This window comes from Podarcis bocagei (genome assembly GCF_964188305.1).
Source record: "Podarcis bocagei genome assembly, chromosome: 14".
NCBI classification, from domain to species: domain Eukaryota; kingdom Metazoa; phylum Chordata; class Lepidosauria; order Squamata; family Lacertidae; genus Podarcis; species Podarcis bocagei.
Window position 1 is genome coordinate 10,254,664 of NC_138139.1, and position 18,902 is coordinate 10,273,565.

The 18,902-nt window shown below is 45.3% G+C and overlaps 2 protein-coding genes across 4 annotated transcripts in view; one reads left to right on the forward strand and one right to left on the reverse strand.

Annotated features, from left to right (window-relative positions):
* The window catches only part of ZNF609 (zinc finger protein 609), a 113,882-nt gene that overhangs the window by 93,054 nt on the left and 1,926 nt on the right, over window positions 1-18,902 (forward strand). For 2 of the 3 annotated variants that reach the window (XM_081169189.1, XM_081169190.1), the window contains exons 3-9: window positions 3,083-3,308; window positions 10,329-10,416; window positions 11,358-13,728; window positions 15,696-16,062; window positions 17,657-17,832; window positions 18,126-18,330; window positions 18,614-18,692. In XM_081169189.1, the coding sequence (XP_081025315.1) occupies window positions 3,083-3,308; window positions 10,329-10,416; window positions 11,358-13,728; window positions 15,696-16,062; window positions 17,657-17,832; window positions 18,126-18,330; window positions 18,614-18,687 (3,507 nt within the window). In that variant the 3' untranslated portion in view covers window positions 18,688-18,692. The remainder of the gene's footprint in view (window positions 1-3,082; window positions 3,309-10,328; window positions 10,417-11,357; window positions 13,729-15,695; window positions 16,063-17,656; window positions 17,833-18,125; window positions 18,331-18,613; window positions 18,693-18,902) is intronic. The other variant, XM_081169191.1, reaches the window with a different exon arrangement.
* Window positions 1-18,902, reverse strand: part of LOC308572799 (tigger transposable element-derived protein 1-like) — a 195,349-nt gene that overhangs the window by 6,564 nt on the left and 169,883 nt on the right. The gene's annotated exons all lie outside the window — the stretch shown is intronic.

The following is an 18,902-nucleotide window of genomic DNA, read 5'->3' on the forward strand; positions in this document are numbered from 1 at the left end:
TGGTGCTGTGGGTTAAACCACAGAGCCTAGGACATGCCGATCAAAAGGTCGGCGGTTCGAATCCCCGCAACGGGGTGAGCTCCCATTGCTCGGTCCCTGCTCCTCACTACCTAGCAGTTCAAAAGCACGTCAAAGTGCAAATAGATAAATAGGTACCGCTCCGATGGGAAGGTAAATGCCATTTCCGTGTGCTGCTCTGGTTTGCCAGAAGCGGCTTAGTCATGCTGGCCACATGACCCGGAAGCTGTACGCCGGCTCCCTTGGCCAATAAAGCGAGATGAGCACCACAACCCCCGAGTCGGTTACGACTGGACCTAATGGTCAGGGGTCCCTTTACCTTTTTACTTAGTCTCTGCATGCCTATTTCTTTTTTGTCTCCATGTCAATCTTTATCAGAAGGCAGTTCCTAACCTTGAAACTAAACAAATTGGCCTGATTTCACAAATGCAGTCATTGGGGCCCTGCTCAGCAAAATGTGACATACCCCACCATGCACAGAAGACTGTACTTCTTTTGCCAGGAGACATTTTAAAATGCAAGAGATATAAGCCAGGCTCAAATCCTCATCCTTCCAAGCATGACGTACAGCAGGGATGGCTAACCTGTGGCCATACAGATGTTTTTGAGCTACAGTTCCTATCAGTCCTAGCCAGCGTGGCCAATAGCCAGGGAAGTGGAGAACTTTAGTTCAGCAACATCTGAAGGGCCAGAGAATAAGCAGCTCTGGTTTAGAAGATTGATAACACGAGCTGAGTGTTCAACCATGTTCTCCCTCCTCTGTTTGCTGGTTTTACTTTACCCATAGTTTGACATCAATCAGGCAAACTATAGTTGGCACAAACTTCCAAACTATGGGTTGAAGTAGATTTGAAAACCATGGTTTGGCAGTTAAAACTAACCATAGTTACCTGATGGTTTGAAGGGTTGTCTTGGATATGTGGGATGTGTACTGAGAAAGTGGTACGTCCATAAATACAGGTTAGATTTATAGCCTTGTTCTAACATGCTAGAAATGTGTAGGAATGTTTTTTTTTCCTGCAAGAGAGCATTTGGTCTTGAAGTGAGGGCTGAGGGAACTGGTACAATCAAGATACAGACTTACTGCCTCTGAGAGAACTAGGCCATAAGCTTTGCTACCTGCCTGGGCAGATACATCCAGCTCAGTCACTGCAGATTAAACTGGCATCCAGTATTAAATGTTGATGAGATTGGATTTGCTTTGTTCAGCTGTCCAGAGCAAGGATATACACAGAAGGAGAAGGAGCCAAATGCAGGCAAGCAGGCAAAAGGCACTCTGGGTGTTTCGTTCTGCTATGTTAACATGACTGGAAGTGAAAATCCATCCCCAGAGCTCAGCATTGCCCACGTTCTTGGGCACCGAACCTTGCCAAAGGGGAGGCAGCTGTTTCCCTCAGTTATTGCTCGTGTGATGGGGAACATTTAATGAGAATGTGTTCACTGAAGGATAAACACATAGAATTTGCCCTTCCCCGCCATTTTCTTACTAAGTTTTTGGACACAATTATTCCTGAGAGTTGAAGGGAGCTCAGTATATTTGCGATGATACTGTACAACTCTCCCCTCCCAGGGATTGTTTTGGGAACATTGTAGAGATGTAATTCTGATGTGCAGCACTGGGCGCACAAGAATCCACTTGCTCTCTTTCATTGCATTTAATTACTTTATAAAAAGACATAACTAGTTGGGAAGGGGGAGGGGGAGAGGGATGGCATCAGCTAAGGAGGATTATCTGACAACTGTTCAAAAACCAGAATTAGTTTGAATGTGTGTGTGTGTGGCTGTTGGCAGTAATGTTCCATAAATAACTCCTGATTTTATGCACATGAATGCCCATGGGAAAGAGAGTGTGCAGGGTATCTTCTGGCAAAGGGGCTTGGAGATTTTTGCTTTTGGTTCATCTGAGACCAAGAACAGCAGGCTATAATCGCCAGCAAGCAGGCAGATTTCCCAAAATGACAGCTTGAAGCCTTTATCCCCCTGATTGGAATGTGTCTGCTCTTACCAGAAGATACCCAGGGCCATCACTTGAATGTAGAGTGGCATTTGGAACAATTTTTGAATTAACTGATTATTTGAGGCAGCAAAAGCCAAATTGGAAACCTTGTACTCAAAAACTGATTCTGTCTGAGCAGCCAGCATCTTCATGCTGCAGATTCTCTTTCAGGGGTGGCTGAGGGATTTCCTTTATAAGGTGGTTACTTAAATTGGGAGAGGGAGATAGTTCTGCTTTGAAAAGAGATGGGCAGGTTGGATAAGGCCCTGAAATTGCCTTTTCTTCATATGTGACACATGACCTGCGTATTAGTGGTGATTTTCCTGCTCTTTGTGGTAGCAACGTGATTGCCTGGTGGCAGGCTTCAGGGGATAACTTGCATCTGCCATATTGGAATCTGTTTCTATAGAATACACAGTGGCCAATAACCAGGCTGACTTGTGCCTAGTTCTCACCAAGGCGGTAAACCTATGTCTGGCTTGTACCACATCAGACTACAGATGCAGGACTTATGTGATTTAATGCTCCTTCATACAAAAATAACTCCAGAGTGGGGGAGGGGTAATCCTTAAATATCAAGGAGAAAGAGGTCTAGTCCATCCCTCTGCCCATTGTGCCAGTTTTAAGTGTGTGTGTGTGTGTGCGCGCACACACACACACACACACACACACACACACACACGAATACATGCATTCTGTCCATATGAGGTCCCATCTATAACCCAGAAAGAAGCTTACTACCTGGGTGAGAGCTAGGCCTTGGTCTCCCTTTCCCTTTTAAATAAGAGCTGCATGTGTAAGGAGGCATACAAGGAGGAGGGGGCTGGATGAGTCAAAACTTAATTTGTAAAATGCTATAATTTCTGTTCACACGTTGGGGGTGCAAAAAGCACCTAGATTCTGTCCTCCAGTGCTGCACATATTGAGTAAGAACTTGTGACATCTGCTCCTAAAGCTAAGATCCAAGTGGCAAATGCCAGACCATCTCAATTTGGGGGTGTTACAGACATAAGGAAGACCCAGCTGCCCTTATCCATCTGTATTCATTTGTATTTTCTCTTTTTCCAGATGGAGTCTCCAGTGTCCACCCCTGCAGTGCTACCATTGCATCTTCTTGTTCCTGTTGTCAACAGTGATATCTCATCACCATGTGAGCAGATAATGGTACGCACTCGCTCTGTAGGGGTGAACACATGTGATGTGGCTCTTGCTACAGAGCCAGAGTGCTTGGGCCCCTGTGAACCTGGCACCAGTGTCAATCTGGAGGGCATCGTATGGCAGGAGACAGAAGACGGTAGGTGTTCTTCAGTATGTTTGTTTTAAGAGTAGTGCTGGTCAACTGATGATTCAAATGCTGTATCCCAGCCTAGTTCAATTGGTGTGGCATTGCACAAAATAAATGTTGCCCCAGAGGACTCTGCCATAATGCAAATTGCTCTTAATTGGGTCAGTATTGTTCCTTTGGAAGTGGTGTAGTCCAGGGTAAAAGCTGCTTCCAAGAAGGCTTCTCTCACTAGGCAAAATGAGAACACACTGTAGAGGCTTCTGGGGTGTACTTGCTATTCTTGCATCCTATCTTCTTCAGCAGTTGCACTTCTTCACAAACAGTGAAGCAGCACTTAGGTATTGAGATAAAAGACTACACCACGTCTAAAAACTTGGTCATGCCTGTTGCCTTGATTTTGCTGTTCTGAGTTCCTGTATTTAGGCACATGAAATATTTTCCCCCTTCACCTTTAGAGTGCCTGTTTTACTCTGATTATAAGCTAAAGGAGGTGGGGGGAAATCACTTGATCTGAGGCCAAAGCATCTTGCCTGCTACAAATTTGCACCTTGTTTGAATTCTACATTCTGCCCACTTCCTGACCTTGTATTTTCTAAAGCCTCCTCCCAGGGCCATTGTTCACATTAGTCTTTTAAGTTGGAGGTAGAATGAATGTTTGCCAGGTGTGCCTGCTTCTAAAAACAGTGAGTGCATTTTCTACCCCGGCAAGCCAGTCCATGTTCTGCCACCATCGCTAGCCCATTGCCTCTACTCCTTAAGAGATGTGATTCATCTACACAGACAGCCAGTAGAAACTGGGAGGTAGGCAATTACCTTGAGTGAAAGTGATGCAAGGACAGCATCTTGCTGAGAAGTAAAATATATCTCCTTGGCCTCTTACATATCCATCTTAATATGATGCCAGGCAGAGTGGAATTGACAGGTTCTAAGCAGTTATTATTTGAGAAGAAAGCCCTGACAGGTGCTCTTTCTCAGATTGGTAGGTCTGCACACTGGTGTCTCCAGTGCTTTTTGTGGAAAGGCTGAAAGAGATGATCAGTGAGCACTGGATCACCTATTATTTGCTTTTTGTAGTAACCTTCTCTTGATTGATGCTACCCACCCCCTTTCTTCTACACTCTTATATTTACCAGGCACATATCAAAACTTTGATGTGCAGAGGATTTGCCACAGGGACTCATCCCTCTGGAATATCAGAATACTGTGGGACATGCCCATTATTCCTCTGGATGCTGTGGTAGTGGCACCCATAATTATGTAGTTTACATATCTCATGATATGTCAATGTCCAGTCCTCCTATATGTGTTTCAGAGAATGCTGCTTTAGGAGGCAGGCAGAGTATGGCACTTGTCTTATGCTGCTGGCTGCCTTCCCTCTTGCTCTTGGCTTTTAATGGTTTTTGCAGCCTGTCCTTTCATGTTAGTCTTTTTTCTTTTCTTCTTTAAAGATCAGCTATGATTTCAGGACTTGCCTAGGAGGTATGCTGTGATTCCTGTAGCTCAGCTATTTTTAACCTGTACTCATTCAGTGCAATGTGTGCAAAGATCTTGCCTGTGAGGCTACTCTTGGCTGCTGCTTGGTCCCTGCTGTCAGAAGTGATGATTTTCTCTCACATCAGAGGCTGTGCATCCTTCAAAGCAGTTTGGAACTATTGCATCATTGGCCGACTTGAGTATGTGGAGTCTGGTTAATGTATGTGGCAAGAGGTTCCTGCCACCCTCCCTACTTGATGGATTTCAGGTTAATGTTTACAGTTTTGCTATCTTAGGTCATTTCTCGTACATTGTGTTAGATGCTGAGCCAAAATATACATATGACAAATAGCAGAATTTTATTTCCAGTTGTTATCAAAAGGAATTGAAAGATACCAATAATAATAAAAAAGAATCAACACCAGGCTTATCCTTCTTTGGTTTCTTAACATGTAAGCACACCTTTCTCATGAGTCCTGGTTCTCTCTTCTGTGTGTACAATGCTGTTGGTGCTCTAGTGTCCCCAGCTGATGTTGCCACATTATGGAAGCTGGTAGAAGTTGAAATGAACAACAAAGCAAGGAGTAGCCATCTTAGTACTTCATGAGAACAGATAAAAACTCTCCACAGGATTTCAGCAGGTTTGATCACTGTGGGCGGGTAGCCCATAAACTAAACAAGGTTAGTTTATGAGAACATGTTTTTTTAATGACCTCCCATGGGTAGTTTCAGGTTTGTACTCTCACTTGGTTGTCTGTGGCAGGTAAAAATCCCTTTCAGGTTGTCTGGCAAGGAAGGGTAAAATAAACTGGTACATTCTGTCCTTTCAGGCCTCTGTGTCACAGATGACTGATGTCTGTATTTTTGTGGCAAGGTGAATTGCTACATTTTTTGTGGAATTGTTTGCATGGCTGGGCTACTATCTGCTTCTGAGGCCTTCAACTTATGCGAAAGTTGTAGCACTTCTCTATGTTCCATAGGCAGCTGTCTGCTTAGCATGGCAGCAGCCTTCTAACTTCTGCTTGTTCCTTCTGCCTGCCTTTCACAAGGATAAGTTGTGTTAAATACTTCTATGGACATTTTAAGGCATTTAAGACAGCTGTCTTAGCAGTTTTCCTAATTCTGTTAGGCGTGATTCTGATCTGCCAGGATCTTTAATGGATCTAATTATACTGGAATGCAGCACACCACTTGCTGCCTTATGAGTTGCCAGGCTCCCATTTTCCTCTTGCTGTGATTAATGCCACTGGGGGTTGGGGAGGAGGGAGGAAGCCTTGTAACTAAAGAGAGCCTCTGGTCTCCCCAGACCTCCATGTGGGGGAGGTCCAATTTCAACCAACCCCTAAAACTGATGATTCAGGCACCATCACTGCTCACCTGGGAAATATCTCAGCCAATAGCAATAGTGCTTAGAGCTAAAAAGCTATTGTCTGACATGGAGATCTTCATAGCAACAAGGATCACTGCATGGCAACAGCAGCTGCTGCACAAAGGAAACGTCAGAAGCGTATTTTCCTGAATCTCGTGCCTTTCATTTTATCTTGGGGTTGTGATGTTCCCTTTTTTTGTTTTGAGAGGGGTTCTTTTTTGTGAAAAAAGGTGGCAGTTCACACAATCTCTGGGCAGAAGAAGGCAATGCCATTATGGTGATTTAGTGCATACAAAACCACTTGAATTTTGCATTACTGAAAACTCAAACCGAGTTGTATCCAAATTAGAGAATATATACAATTTTGAAACCTTGCATAGCCCTAGCTGCCACAGTTTTAACATCTTTTTTTAAAAATGAAATACAGTCCTCTCCCTGTACCCCCACCCATCTGTCTGCCTTAGGGGCTAATGATTATAAGTCATGGGAAACAGAAAATGATAGGTTTTGTGAAAGCAGACAATTTGGAAAGGAAGAAAAATGTAAGCTGTTGCTTCTCTTCATAGCAATGGAGACTTGGGGCTGGTTAAAAAAATATGTGGAGATGTGCACTTCAGTATTGGAGTCGGTTAATGTACATTTATGTATTTATAACTATTATTTATAGCTATAACTAGATACTTTACAATCCAAAATAATCCTGCAGGTTTACAGTCTAATAGATATCGAGGCATAAGGAAAAGGGACAAGGATGAGGCAATAGACTTGAAAGAAACAAAGGAAATGTGGTGGAAGGAAATAAATGAATGAAAAATAAGTAACCTTAAAAATGTTGGCAAAATGGCACCTGGGAGGTGAATGCGTGTCATTTATCCCCAGTGATGTCATGAGCATTCAGGGTCTGTGATGCTTGTGTAGTCACATTCCACGCAGTAGTCATTTTCTCCATATGTGTGCCAGGGAAAAATGCATTATGCTTGCAACAGAAATGTTTCCTTGGGGAAACCTTTCTGGATACCCCTACAACATCTGAGTTACAGCTGCATATCTATTACATACAAAAACAATAGTCTCAAAAGACTCTTGGTCTGAAAACAATCTATGTCTCTTAATAGTTGCCATCCCTCTGCATCTGAACTTGCCACCAGTAAAAGGGCTGCAGTTTGGAGTCTCTGACCAAGGAGTCTTGCCTCAGCAGCTGGATTTGTGATTTTTAGATGAGCTGCTGCTGCATCTCTTTGGCCCTATAAAAGTGGGGATTATTATCCTGATTTGCTTTTAGAAAGCACTAGGGATGAGCTTAGGAATAGCATAAAAAAGCAGGGTTACTGCCAGAACATGGTAGGTTTGTAATGCTTTGATAAGGTCTCTCCTTCTCCAGCCTTACAGCAATTCCAAATGCCTTAATCATAGTTGGCTCCGGATTGCTAATGCTGGCTGAACACAGCCCTTCCACTTCTCTCTTTCCCCCTCCCTCCCCAACTAGGGTGGTTCTTCAGAGGCAAAGGCTGCGTCGCAAATCATCTTGCATTTCACAAAATAATTCTGAATGTATTTGCTGGGAGGGATTTTTTTGTGTGATTGATTGAGGTAGGTTAAATCTAGGACACGGTGTGTCGGGCAGGAGTTACAATTAGTCTTGTGCTTTGTTTGGTTGCCAGAGCAGCAGGCAAAGGGAGGGGGCAGCTCAACCACCGCTGAGGTCTCTGCTTTACAGAGCTCTTCATCTTTCTCCTGTGATCATGGCAGCAGGCAGACTGCCAGAACGTCCTTCCTAATCTGACCTGCCAGCTCCGAGATGGAAGCAGCTGCTGGCGTCTTGCCACGCAATTAACTTGTAAGGCTCTGCAGGAAAGCAGTGTGTGAAGCCTGAGCATAAAGCTTTACAAAGCAGCCTTGCATTGAAGAGCCGGAGCCTGCTGGATGATGGTGACACCTGCAGGAAGATAGATCCTGGAACTTCAGGAAGGATGTTGGGTGGAATGGGAAGTGGTGTGGGCGGCAGAGGAGCCAAGATGCTGAGAGCTTTCTGAGGAGGCAGGGAGCCTTCTCCAACAATTTAAAAAGTAAAAAAATAAAAATCAAGGCTTTGTCTGCACTTCCTAACATTCTGAGTTTCACAGTCCCACAGTCAGAAGAGCTCTCACCAAGACAAGCAGCCTGCCAATGAACACATTGCAGACCCCCAGTCCCATTGGTTTCCGGACCCTTGATCATGTAGGTCGCCCTCCTCTGCACCCATTTCAGCTTATCAATATTCTTCTTAAATTGTGGTGCCCAGAACTAGACACAATATTCCAGGTGTGGTCTGACCAAGGCAGAATAGAACGGTACTATTAGTTCCTGTGACCTATAGTGACCTATAGTGTCTATGTGTGTGTGTGTGTGTGTGTGTGTGTGTGTGTGTGTGTCACTATATAGTGACCTATAGTGTCCCTGGACACTATACTTCTGTTGATGCAGCCAACAATAGTATTAGCTTTTTTTGCTGCTGCGTCACACTGCTGACACATTAAACTTGCTAAGACCCCTAGATCCTTTTCACATATACTACTAGCAAGCCATATGTCCCCCATCTTATATTGGTACAGCTGATTCTTCCTGCCTAAGTGTAGAACCTTGCATTTGTCCGTATTGAAACAATAATGTTCAGTTGGGCCAAGTTCTCCAATATTTTAAGGCCATATTGAATCCTGAATCTGTCTTCTGTGGCATTAACTACCCCTCCCAGTTTGATGTGATCTGAAAATTTGATGAGAATCCCCTCAATTCCTTTCTCCAATTCATTTATAAAGTTGTTGAACAACAACGAGCCCAGAACAGAACCCTGTGGCACCCCAGTTGTTGTTTTCCAGGATGACAAGGAACCATTAGTGAGCACTCTTTGGGTTCTGGCAGTGCACATGGCAGATGTTGGTAGACACCTGGAAGAACGGACTCAGATGCTTCTGTGGTGAAACCCAGAAACTGTAGGTCATTAACAAGTGCTTGCTTCTGTTTGAGAGAGAAATTTTTTACCCCAATTTGAAAATGAAGATTAAAAAGGTCCCTATATTTTTCACAGCTGGTTATTTCAAAGATTTGCTCCTTCTGAGACTTCATGATTGACCTATAAACTAAGTCTGCAGACAAAGAGTATCCTGAGTGAGCGCTACAAATTTTGAAACTGGACAGCTGAGCACAGCTGGCCTAGGAGTGCTTATGAGTCTATTCTATACAATCAATAATCCTTTATTGAGATCCCCACTCCTGTTTTAATATTTTCTTGATACGGGATTAGAGAGACTAGTTCCTCAGTAGGGCATATGTTGTCCAGTACAGAGACTTTACCCCCCCCCCCAGGTTCTGTTCCTAAAGAGAGAGACTCAAAATGAATGCAGGGTGGTGCAAGTTTCAGTCCTCAGAAGTTGTTTGCCCTTGGATGGGGTTTTCCATGGAGAAATCCATCTAAGATCATGAAGTCAGGTGTGTAGTCTCACCCAGCTATTGGATGTGGCCCTCAGAGGGTTGGCCATGTTTTATCGAGTCTGTAAAACAAAAGTGTTGCCCCACCTGTAGACATGATTCTTCTGTAAATGCGTGATCCATCATTTGTTTTGGGGAATACAAAGATGAGTTTAGTGGATGTGTTTATAAGCTCTTCAGCTGTTCAGAAATAGAGCTACTTTGGGCACCAGCTTTTGGCCAGTTTGACTGTTTGGCAGAGAAAAAAATGTGTTGGAAAGGTAAGGGTACCTCTTGTATTGGAGGTGCCCAGAGGCAGGGGTTGGCCATAGCTGTGAATTCCACCCCACAAGAGCACCTGTGTTTCCTAATAATACTGCTTTGTGCAGAACTGAAGATACGACCAGTGCATTAAATAAACATAGTGCTGTTTATGTGTGCTGTTTATAGCAGCAATATTATCAGAATCCTGACCTTGAGGACTATTCTGAACAGTCTACAGCCACGCAGCCAGTAAGGTGGGGGTTCTTCAGTTGTATTGATGGCCAAATAACTAAATGAATACAAAGCCCCAAGCAAGTGCTACCTGAGTTCTGCTGCAGGCTTTGGTAACTGTCTCCACCCACACTTGTTCTGACCTGCTCAGCAGGATGTTTCTGCATTGTGGCTAAGTTGTGGGCTGAGGATGGGGCAAGATTTGCAAGAGAACTGAGTGTTCACAATCCTCCCTTTTGCTCCTGCAGGTATGCTGGTGGTGAATGTCACCTGGAGGAATAAGACTTATGTGGGGACGCTACTGGATTGCACGCAGCATGATTGGGCACCACCCAGGTAAAGCATACGGCAAAAAGGCTCTTCCTGTAGTGTACTTGGTGACTTTTTCCTCTCACTCATTATGGGATTCTGCTAGAGGATGAATACTTTGATTTTGAGCAACACTGAGAAACTGTCATACTGTAAGGAGAAGGGAATGTATAATAATAATAATAATAATAATAATAATAATAATAATAATAATAATAATAATAATAATATCCCGCCCTCCCCAGCCAAAGCCTGGCTCAGAGCGGCTAACATCAAATGTATAATACATTAACATAAAATCAGACAATCAATTAAAATACATCCTCAAATCAGATCAGGATAGGCACATGTAGCAGGCTGGAATAAGAACTAAAGCAGTTGCCCTGTTCTGTCCTAGGCAGGAAGAATTATTCTGATTTAAATTTGAAGTTCTCTGTAGCCAGTGTTGCTGTCCTATCTGATTACCATGCAGTTTGCCATTGATGCAATTTCTCCCTAGAGAAACTGAGTTCAGTTACTGTACCTCATCTCCTTTGAGGGAGTTTAACTGTTGCACTCTTCTTTGTATCAGTATGGTTCCTAGGGACAATCATCTATTAATTTGGCTTGAGTTCACATCTTGTTTTAGAAGTTGCGGAACATTCCTTCCATTTTTAAATGCTTGAAATAGATATGTTAAAAGCTAGAAGTCTCAGGATTCTAACATGGTTCTGCAGGTGTCTGAAAAGAACCCTAAGGGCCATACAGTCTGCCTCCTCCTGATTTAGAAAACAGTGTATGTATGCCTCCTGCTTGCCTACTCCTGGGAAACCCAGCCAAGGATGTGTGTATATAGTAGCTTTGCAGATAAGAGCAGGAGAATTGTGCCACTTTGTGGTAGCTTTTGAGGCAAGAGCCAATTGCAGAGGGTGGGCGTGGCTTGAAGTCTAACCTTGAATGTTCCTAAGCCCTGTTCTGTTATCTCCTAGGTTCTGTGATTCTCCCACCAGTGACCTGGAGATGCGAAATGGTCGAGGGAGAGGCAAGCGTATGAGACCCAACAGTAACCCTCCCATGAATGAGAGCACAGCAGCCTCTGATAGCAAAGGGACAAGCAACAGCAGCAAGACTCGGGCAGGGGCCAACAGCAAGGGACGCAGAGGCAGCCAAAACTCCTCAGAGCACCGCCTCCCGCCCAGCGGCACAACTGAGGATGTCAAGGCCAGCCCTTCGTCAGTGACCAAGCGGAAGAGCAAGCCCCTTTCTGACATGGAAGTGAATTCAAGTTCTGAGGACTCCAAGGGGAGCAAGCGTGTTCGCACAAACTCCATGGGTTCAGCTGCTACACCAATGGCTGCGGCGGCGGCAGCTGCTGCAGCAGTTGCCACAACAACCGTCAAGGTAGAACCCACCATTCTCGATAGGAACTGCCCCTCCCCCATTCTCATTGATTGTCCCCACCCCAACTGTAGCAAAAAGTATAAGCACATCAATGGACTCAAGTATCACCAGGCTCATGCACACACAGATGATGACAGCAAACCTGAAGCTGATGGGGATAGTGAGTATGGGGAGGAGTCATCTCTTCCAGCTGACCTGGGCAGCTGTAACGGTGCTTCTGGTAGCCAGAAAGGCTCAGTCTCCCCGGCTCGATCAACTACCCCCAAAGTACGGCTGATGGAACCGCACAGTCCATCTCCATCAAGCAAGTTCAACCCCAAGGCTGCTTGCAAAAAGAAGCTTGGTGGCGAAGGAGACCCTGACTCTGGTGCTCTGTCCAATGATGGCTCTGAGGATGGCCCTTTGGTAGCTGATGAGACAAGCAATGATGGCTTTGACTCAGTGGAGAAGAGGAGCAGTGACAAGGAAAAAGCTAAAAAGCCTGTCAGTGTCAAGCCTGAGAAGATATCATCAAAGAGCATCAAGTCTGCTCGACCCATAGCCCCAGCCATCCCACCACAAATCTACACCTTCCAAACAGCTACATTCACGGCTACCAGCCCAGGCTCCTCCACTGGCCTCACCACCACAGTGGTTCAAGCCATGCCCAACAGTCCCCAGCTGAAACCTATTCAACCCAAGCCAACTGTAATGGGAGAGCCTTTCACGGTCAGTCCAGCACTTACTCCTGCCAAGGACAAGAAGAAGAAGGATAAGAAGAAGAAAGAGTCCAAGGAAATAGAGAGCCCCTTGACTCCTGGGAAAGTGTGTCGAGCTGAGGAAGGCAAGAGCCCCTTCCGGGGAGAGCCCAGTGACCTTGGGACAAAAGGGGAGAGTCTCCTGAATGGCTCATCTGACCCCCACCAGAGCCGCCTTGCCAGCATCAAGGCTGAGGCAGATAAAATCTACAGCTTCACTGATAATGCCCCAAGCCCATCCATTGGGGGTGCCAGCCGACTTGATAGTGCAGCACCCACGCAACCCATGACTCCGCTTCATGTTGTTACTCAAAATGGTGCTGAAGCTAGCTCCGTGAAAACAAATAGCCCAGCCTATTCTGACATCTCAGATGCAGGGGAGGATGGTGAAGGCAAGCTGGAGAGCATGAAGGCAAAGGACCCTGAGCAGCTTGCCAAGGAAGGGGCCAAAAAAGCCCTCTTTCCCTCGCAACCTCAAAACAAGGACTCTCCCTATTATCAAGGATTTGAGGCTTATTACTCTCCAGGTTATGCACAGTCAAGTCCTGGTTCCATTAATCCCAACAGCCAAGCCACCATAGACAGTCAGGCCCTGAAACTGAAGAAAGATGAGGAACCACCAAGCCCAGAGGTAAAAGTGAAGAATGAGGTTTGTGAGGAGAAGAAGGCAGACCTGGGTCCTTCCAGCCAGCAGCCGTCTGTCATCCAGCAGAGGTCCAATATGTACATGCAGTCTCTTTACTATAACCAGTATGCCTACGTGCCTCCTTACGGCTATAGTGAACAAGGCTACCATGCCCATCTGCTCAGCACTAACCCCACCTACCGCCAGCAGTACGAAGACCAGCAAAAGCAGCGCCAGAGTCTGGAGCAGCAGCAGCGTGGGATTGACAAGAAAGTAGAGCTGGGGCTAAAAGAGAGAGAGGTGGCACTCAAGGAGGAATGGAAGCAGAAGCCGTCTCTACCTCCCACACTGACCAAAGCACCCAGCCTGACTGACCTGGTCAAATCTGGACTGAGCAAGACCAAGGAGCAGGGGGGTGATGTAGCCAAGTCAGTCATAATTCCCAAGTTGGAGAATTCCTCAAAGCTCCAAGGCCAAACTGTAGAAGGCCTCAAGGGGAAGTTAAGTGAAAGCCATCTGGGGAAAGAGACAGAGTCAAAGGCAGGTTTGGACTGTGGACGGCAGGCTGAGGTGGACCCAGTACTCTGGTACTCACAGGTAAGCAGGGGTGTGTGTGTTTGTGTGGGTGTGTTTCGAGTGGCTGAGATGAGAAGAACAGCCAAGACAGTGAGCACTCTCTGAACTAGGTCCTAGAATGTAGCTGCCCATTGCCAGGGGAAAGAAAGGAGGAGTGTGTTAGTTCTCATTGATGCTTGCTCAGTTTCCTAACTTTTGGATCTTCGCATATATGAATGTAAGCTGCAGAACTATATGGACAGATGGAGCAGGCACACATACCATTTGATGGTGTTTGATTCCTATTTTTTCTCATCAGCGTGTGGCCCTGAGCTTTTAGACAATCAGTCTAACCATGAATTAACATCAGTGGTGTTTTAGCCATTTTTAAGTGACTGTGGTGATTCCTGCTGATGGGCTAGTGTGTCTCTATCTTACAGATTATTATACTGTTTCTTTTTAAAACATGAGGGCTTTTGGAAATGCAGAGGAGAGAACTGGTTGGTTTCAAATAATCTTTTGGGGAGATGCAATCTGGCTGTTCTCTAGATCAGTGCAGTAATACTGAAGAGCACAGGGCTTCAGACTGGTTCTCAGAGACAGTTTGCTACTTGGTTGAGTCAGACATAGCTTCCAGTGGGTATTGTGTTGGACCAGTGGCCGAACACTGAAACCAGAGTTATCCCACTTTGCTAATTAGCAATGTAGTGGCACAAACTGGATTAGGGGACAGAAGCAGACTACTGGAAAGTCGAGTTCAGTTTTGGGGGGGATTTTGACATGTGGAGTGAACATTGCTGGGTTCTGTTCAGATTTTGTTGAGGCTCAGAGATGTGTTACATGGAGTGAAAGAGGTTTCACAAATATCTCTAGCTGAATGACCTGTACGTTAGTCTCTCTTGCCTCCCCTCCCCTTCCTCTCAATCAATAGGGAATAGTCAGGGATCTTGGAAAGTAATTATCACATTTTGATACATGATATGGGTGGGGTAAGTGCCAGCTGCCTCTGTGTTGCTTAACATTGTGAACTGTTCACACTGTCATGCAAGAGGCTGCAGAGAGAAATATTCTGTGGGGAAGGAAGAGAGGGCTAAACCAGCCCAAATGAGATTGTTCGTGTGTTTCTCATACTTTTCTATCTGTTACCTCTTGTTCCTTTGCGGTTGTCCATCCCCTTACTCATACCTAGGCCAGGGGCAGAGTGATTGTGACTGAAAGTGATGAAGTTGGAATTCCATTGCCAGCACTGAATGAATTGACATGTTGCTCTTGGACAAGTGTAGTTGTCTGGGTTTGGGGGCCTACAGCCTAGACAGTGGTGAGGGCTATGAGGTGTGAAGCTTTCCTCTTTATTTGGTCAGAGCCAGTGCTTTTTTCTGGGGGGCCACAGGGAGACGCATACTCCTAAACATTTTGTGAATCTAAGTTTGGCCTCATTGAGGGGCAGTATTTCAGTATGTGTAGGAAAAGGAGAGTACCCCTAAACATTTTTTTAAAGAAATAAAGCACTGTTCAGAGCTTCAAAATCTATGTTTTAATAAGATTGCTGGGATAACTTGATGCCCAGTTTCTTTTTTTAAAAAACCCCAGCTCTGCCGACATAATTCCCACACATTGGGAGTGGTAACAAATTCAATAAGATGATTCGTCAGAGCTCAAGAATGAGTAAAGAATGTTTACCTAAGCTTGTGCATAACTTGCATTCTAAAATTTGTAGGAATGCAGAATATCAACTTCTGGACAAGGATTTGGGTGATGGCAGGAAAGCACAAAAGAGGCTACTGTAGGACAACAGTAACAAATAGTTAAGAGAAAATATGTGGAGGGCAGAAATCTTGCTCATTGTTCTTTCACTGGTGAGACTTTGGTGGATGCTACCTATGGTTTCCCCCCTCCCTTTAATTGCACCCACAAAGGCCCTTAATTTTAAGTCAAATCTGAGATTTCCAGGACTTCAGAAATGCCTTTGATTCTAGTCACCTGACATCCTTGACTGTATGTTGCTACAGGAAGCTGAGCCTCGCATGTGGACTTACGTTTACCCTGCTAAATACTCTGACATCAAGACGGAGGATGAGCGGTGGAAGGAAGAAAGGGATCGAAAGTTAAAGGAGGAGAGGAGCCGCAGCAAAGAGCCCATTGCTAAGGAAGATGGGAAGGAGAGCACAAGCTCCGACTGCAAAGTGCCCTCCAGTGAGGAATCGCGCTTAGTGGCGAAGGAAGCCAGACCCAGCACCCATGTTCCAGTGTCTTCACCCCTCAGCCAGCATCAGTCCTACATCCCTTACATGCACGGCTACTCCTACAGCCAGTCATATGATCCCAACCATCCCAGTTACCGTGGCATGCCCACTGTTATGATGCAGAACTACCCAGGTATGGGGGCTTGAGGTGGACCCTGAGAATAGCAGAACCGTATAAATCATAATGGGGTGGGATCTTGATGGATCTCCATGAGGAAGGGGCCATCATTTTCATCCTTGGAGATGTTTGATAGCTTGAAATTGGAGTGAATGTGTCTGGTATAGTGTGGTGACTATCCAACAACAAGAAGATGCAGAAGTGGTACGTTTGGGTTAGACCAGGGTGGGTAAGTTGTGGCCCTCCCGATGTTGCTAGGCTACAAGTCCCACAATCTCTGACCATTGACTCTGCTGGCTGTGACTAATGGGAGGTGGGAGGGCCACAGGTTCCCCATCCCTGGATCACAGACCAACAAAGCAAGTTTTTAGATCAACAGTGCAATCACACTGTATAGCTATTAAATTATTTTGCAAGTTAGCTTGCAAACCATGGGTTAACTTCCAGAATAGTGTGTGTAACCTGTATGGCCCTTCCAGAAGAGAACCTCTGTAATAAATGCAATCTTCAAAATGTAAAAACATCAAGAATGTGTAAGCTTGAGAGAGAGAGAGAGAGAGAGAGAGAGAGAGCAAGCAACATAAAATAAGATTTGAAATTCACATGCAAACAGAGCTTATTTAAAATGTTTTCCTTAAATAAAAATCCATCTGATCTAATGTTTCCATCTAGCTCAACACAAAACAGGTGTCAGGTATTGTAGCAAGCCTGGATAATGAAGTTAAAAGTACCCAATTGAAATGTCTACACCCCACAGACTGCATTTATTATCAGCTTCCCCAGTAAAACACATTAAATATACTGGAACCAAAATGAAGAATGCATACTGAAATAGAAACCTCCCAGATATACAAGCTAATGATAAACAGTGTTAATATTTGAACCGTGAGAAAGTATCTAAACATATGGAGTCAGACCATCTAGCTCTGTACTGTCTGCTGGGAGTGGATCTCCTGAAAGTCAGGCAGAGGGTTTTGGGAGTTGTATTATTGGCAATGCTGGGGATTGTACCTGGGACTTGCTGCAGACAAGGAATGTGCTTTGCCACTGAACTATAGTCTTGTTTTTAAAAAGAGAGGGGAGTAGGCAGACTTGTGTATATTTTGTGAATTTTTCCTGATGTTACTGTTTCATCTTTTATAAAGTGCTTTGAGGATTTTTTCAGCCAAGTGGTATATAAATTTTATGAATAAAAAATAAAATAATATTTGTACGATTTTGCTGATGCCCAAGCAAGTGATGCTAGTTAACTGGAATAGGCAAGATAGTGTGCAACGCATCATCCACTCCTCAGGTACTAAAAGTTCTACCAAGGGGTCCTTTAGGCTTCTGAATCTGCTATGGATGGAGCAATGGCTGCTTTAAACTTGTTACTGCATCCCAAAATAATTAGGAACATTTTTTGGGCAGGATTGAGATGCCAAATTCTCTTGGATCTGTGTGCAGTATGCGCAATCCGCTTCTAAACTTCTTTCTGACAGAATCCCTGGTTCAGGTCTTTCAGCTTCTGGCCTCTTCCGCTTAGGGGATATTTAAGGGCAGTTGGTCTCTTTAATAGCTTGCTCTTCTGCCGTGTGTGGAAAAGTACTAACCAGCATCTCCTCCACAGGCTCATACCTGCCCTCCAGCTACTCATTCTCCCCATACGGCAGCAAATCGTCTGGGAGTGAAGAGAGCGAGAAGTCCCGAGCCAGCCCCAGCATTGGCTGTAAATCCAGTTCTGAATCCAAGGCCCTAGACATCTTGCAACAGCACGCCAGCCACTACAAGAGCAAGTCCCCAACGGTAAGTGGTGTGCTGGAATGGGAAATATATATTCAGTGCTGTCCTTGGCACAGAACTATCCAGGTGTAAATGCCGTACTTTCCAGGCTGATTCTGGAACCGGGAACTAAAGCATGTGGGCTGTTGCCAGGGATTCCCTAGCTTTTTATTTCCTGGAGTGGGAGTGAGTGAGTGAGTAACAAACATGGCTTGCAAGGAAGCCACAGAAGAGCTGGCCTCATTTAGGTACTTGGCTGGCCTGTTCTTGCAGATTCATGTCTGGGCTTCAGCATGTCTGTCTGGTTACTTTTACAGATAGGCGACAAGGCCTCTCAGGAGCGCTGTGGGGTGGGAGGAAGCAGTGCAGGCTGCAGCGGTGTAGGGGGCGCCAGTGGTGCTGAGAGAAGCGTTGACCGGCCTCGCTCCTCTCCTTCACAGCGTCTGATGTCCACACATCACCATCACCATCACCTGGGCTATTCATTGTTGCCGGCCCAGTACAACCTGCCCTATGCAACAGGTGAGAGCAATATGGGGCATTGGCATTGGAGTGGGTGGGTGGGAAGGGGAATCCAGAAGAACTGTTGGTGGGAGTTGGGGGCTGTGGTGGTGGCAGAGACAGGTGCCATAGCAACTGTTAATCACACCTTCCTGGGTGCCCTGCTGCTGCCACCTTACCCAGCCCTTGAAGCTCTTATGAGGCACTGTGCAACATCTCCACTGTAAACCTGAGTCAGCCATGTGCTGGAAGTTGCTTTAGTACCCCTCACACCATTGTGCATTATGCTTCTGCTTCTCTGCAGGTCTCTCATCTACAGCCATTGTTGCCAGTCAGCAAGGCTCTGCTCCTTCCCTATATCCCCCGCCCCGGAGGTGAAAAAGGTAAGGATGCCCCTGTTATGTCATTGGCTTGGGGACGGGTATGAAGAGAGGCAACATCACAGGCTGCTTACATTACAGCCTGCAGGCAGAGTGGGTCTCTTTCTGGAATCTAAAGTAGGCTGCTAGATGGCATGTTACGATTAGTAACCAACAAGTAAAAGGGACTGGCGATTTACAGTGGCACCAAAGTGCCATACAGAAGCTTCTTGT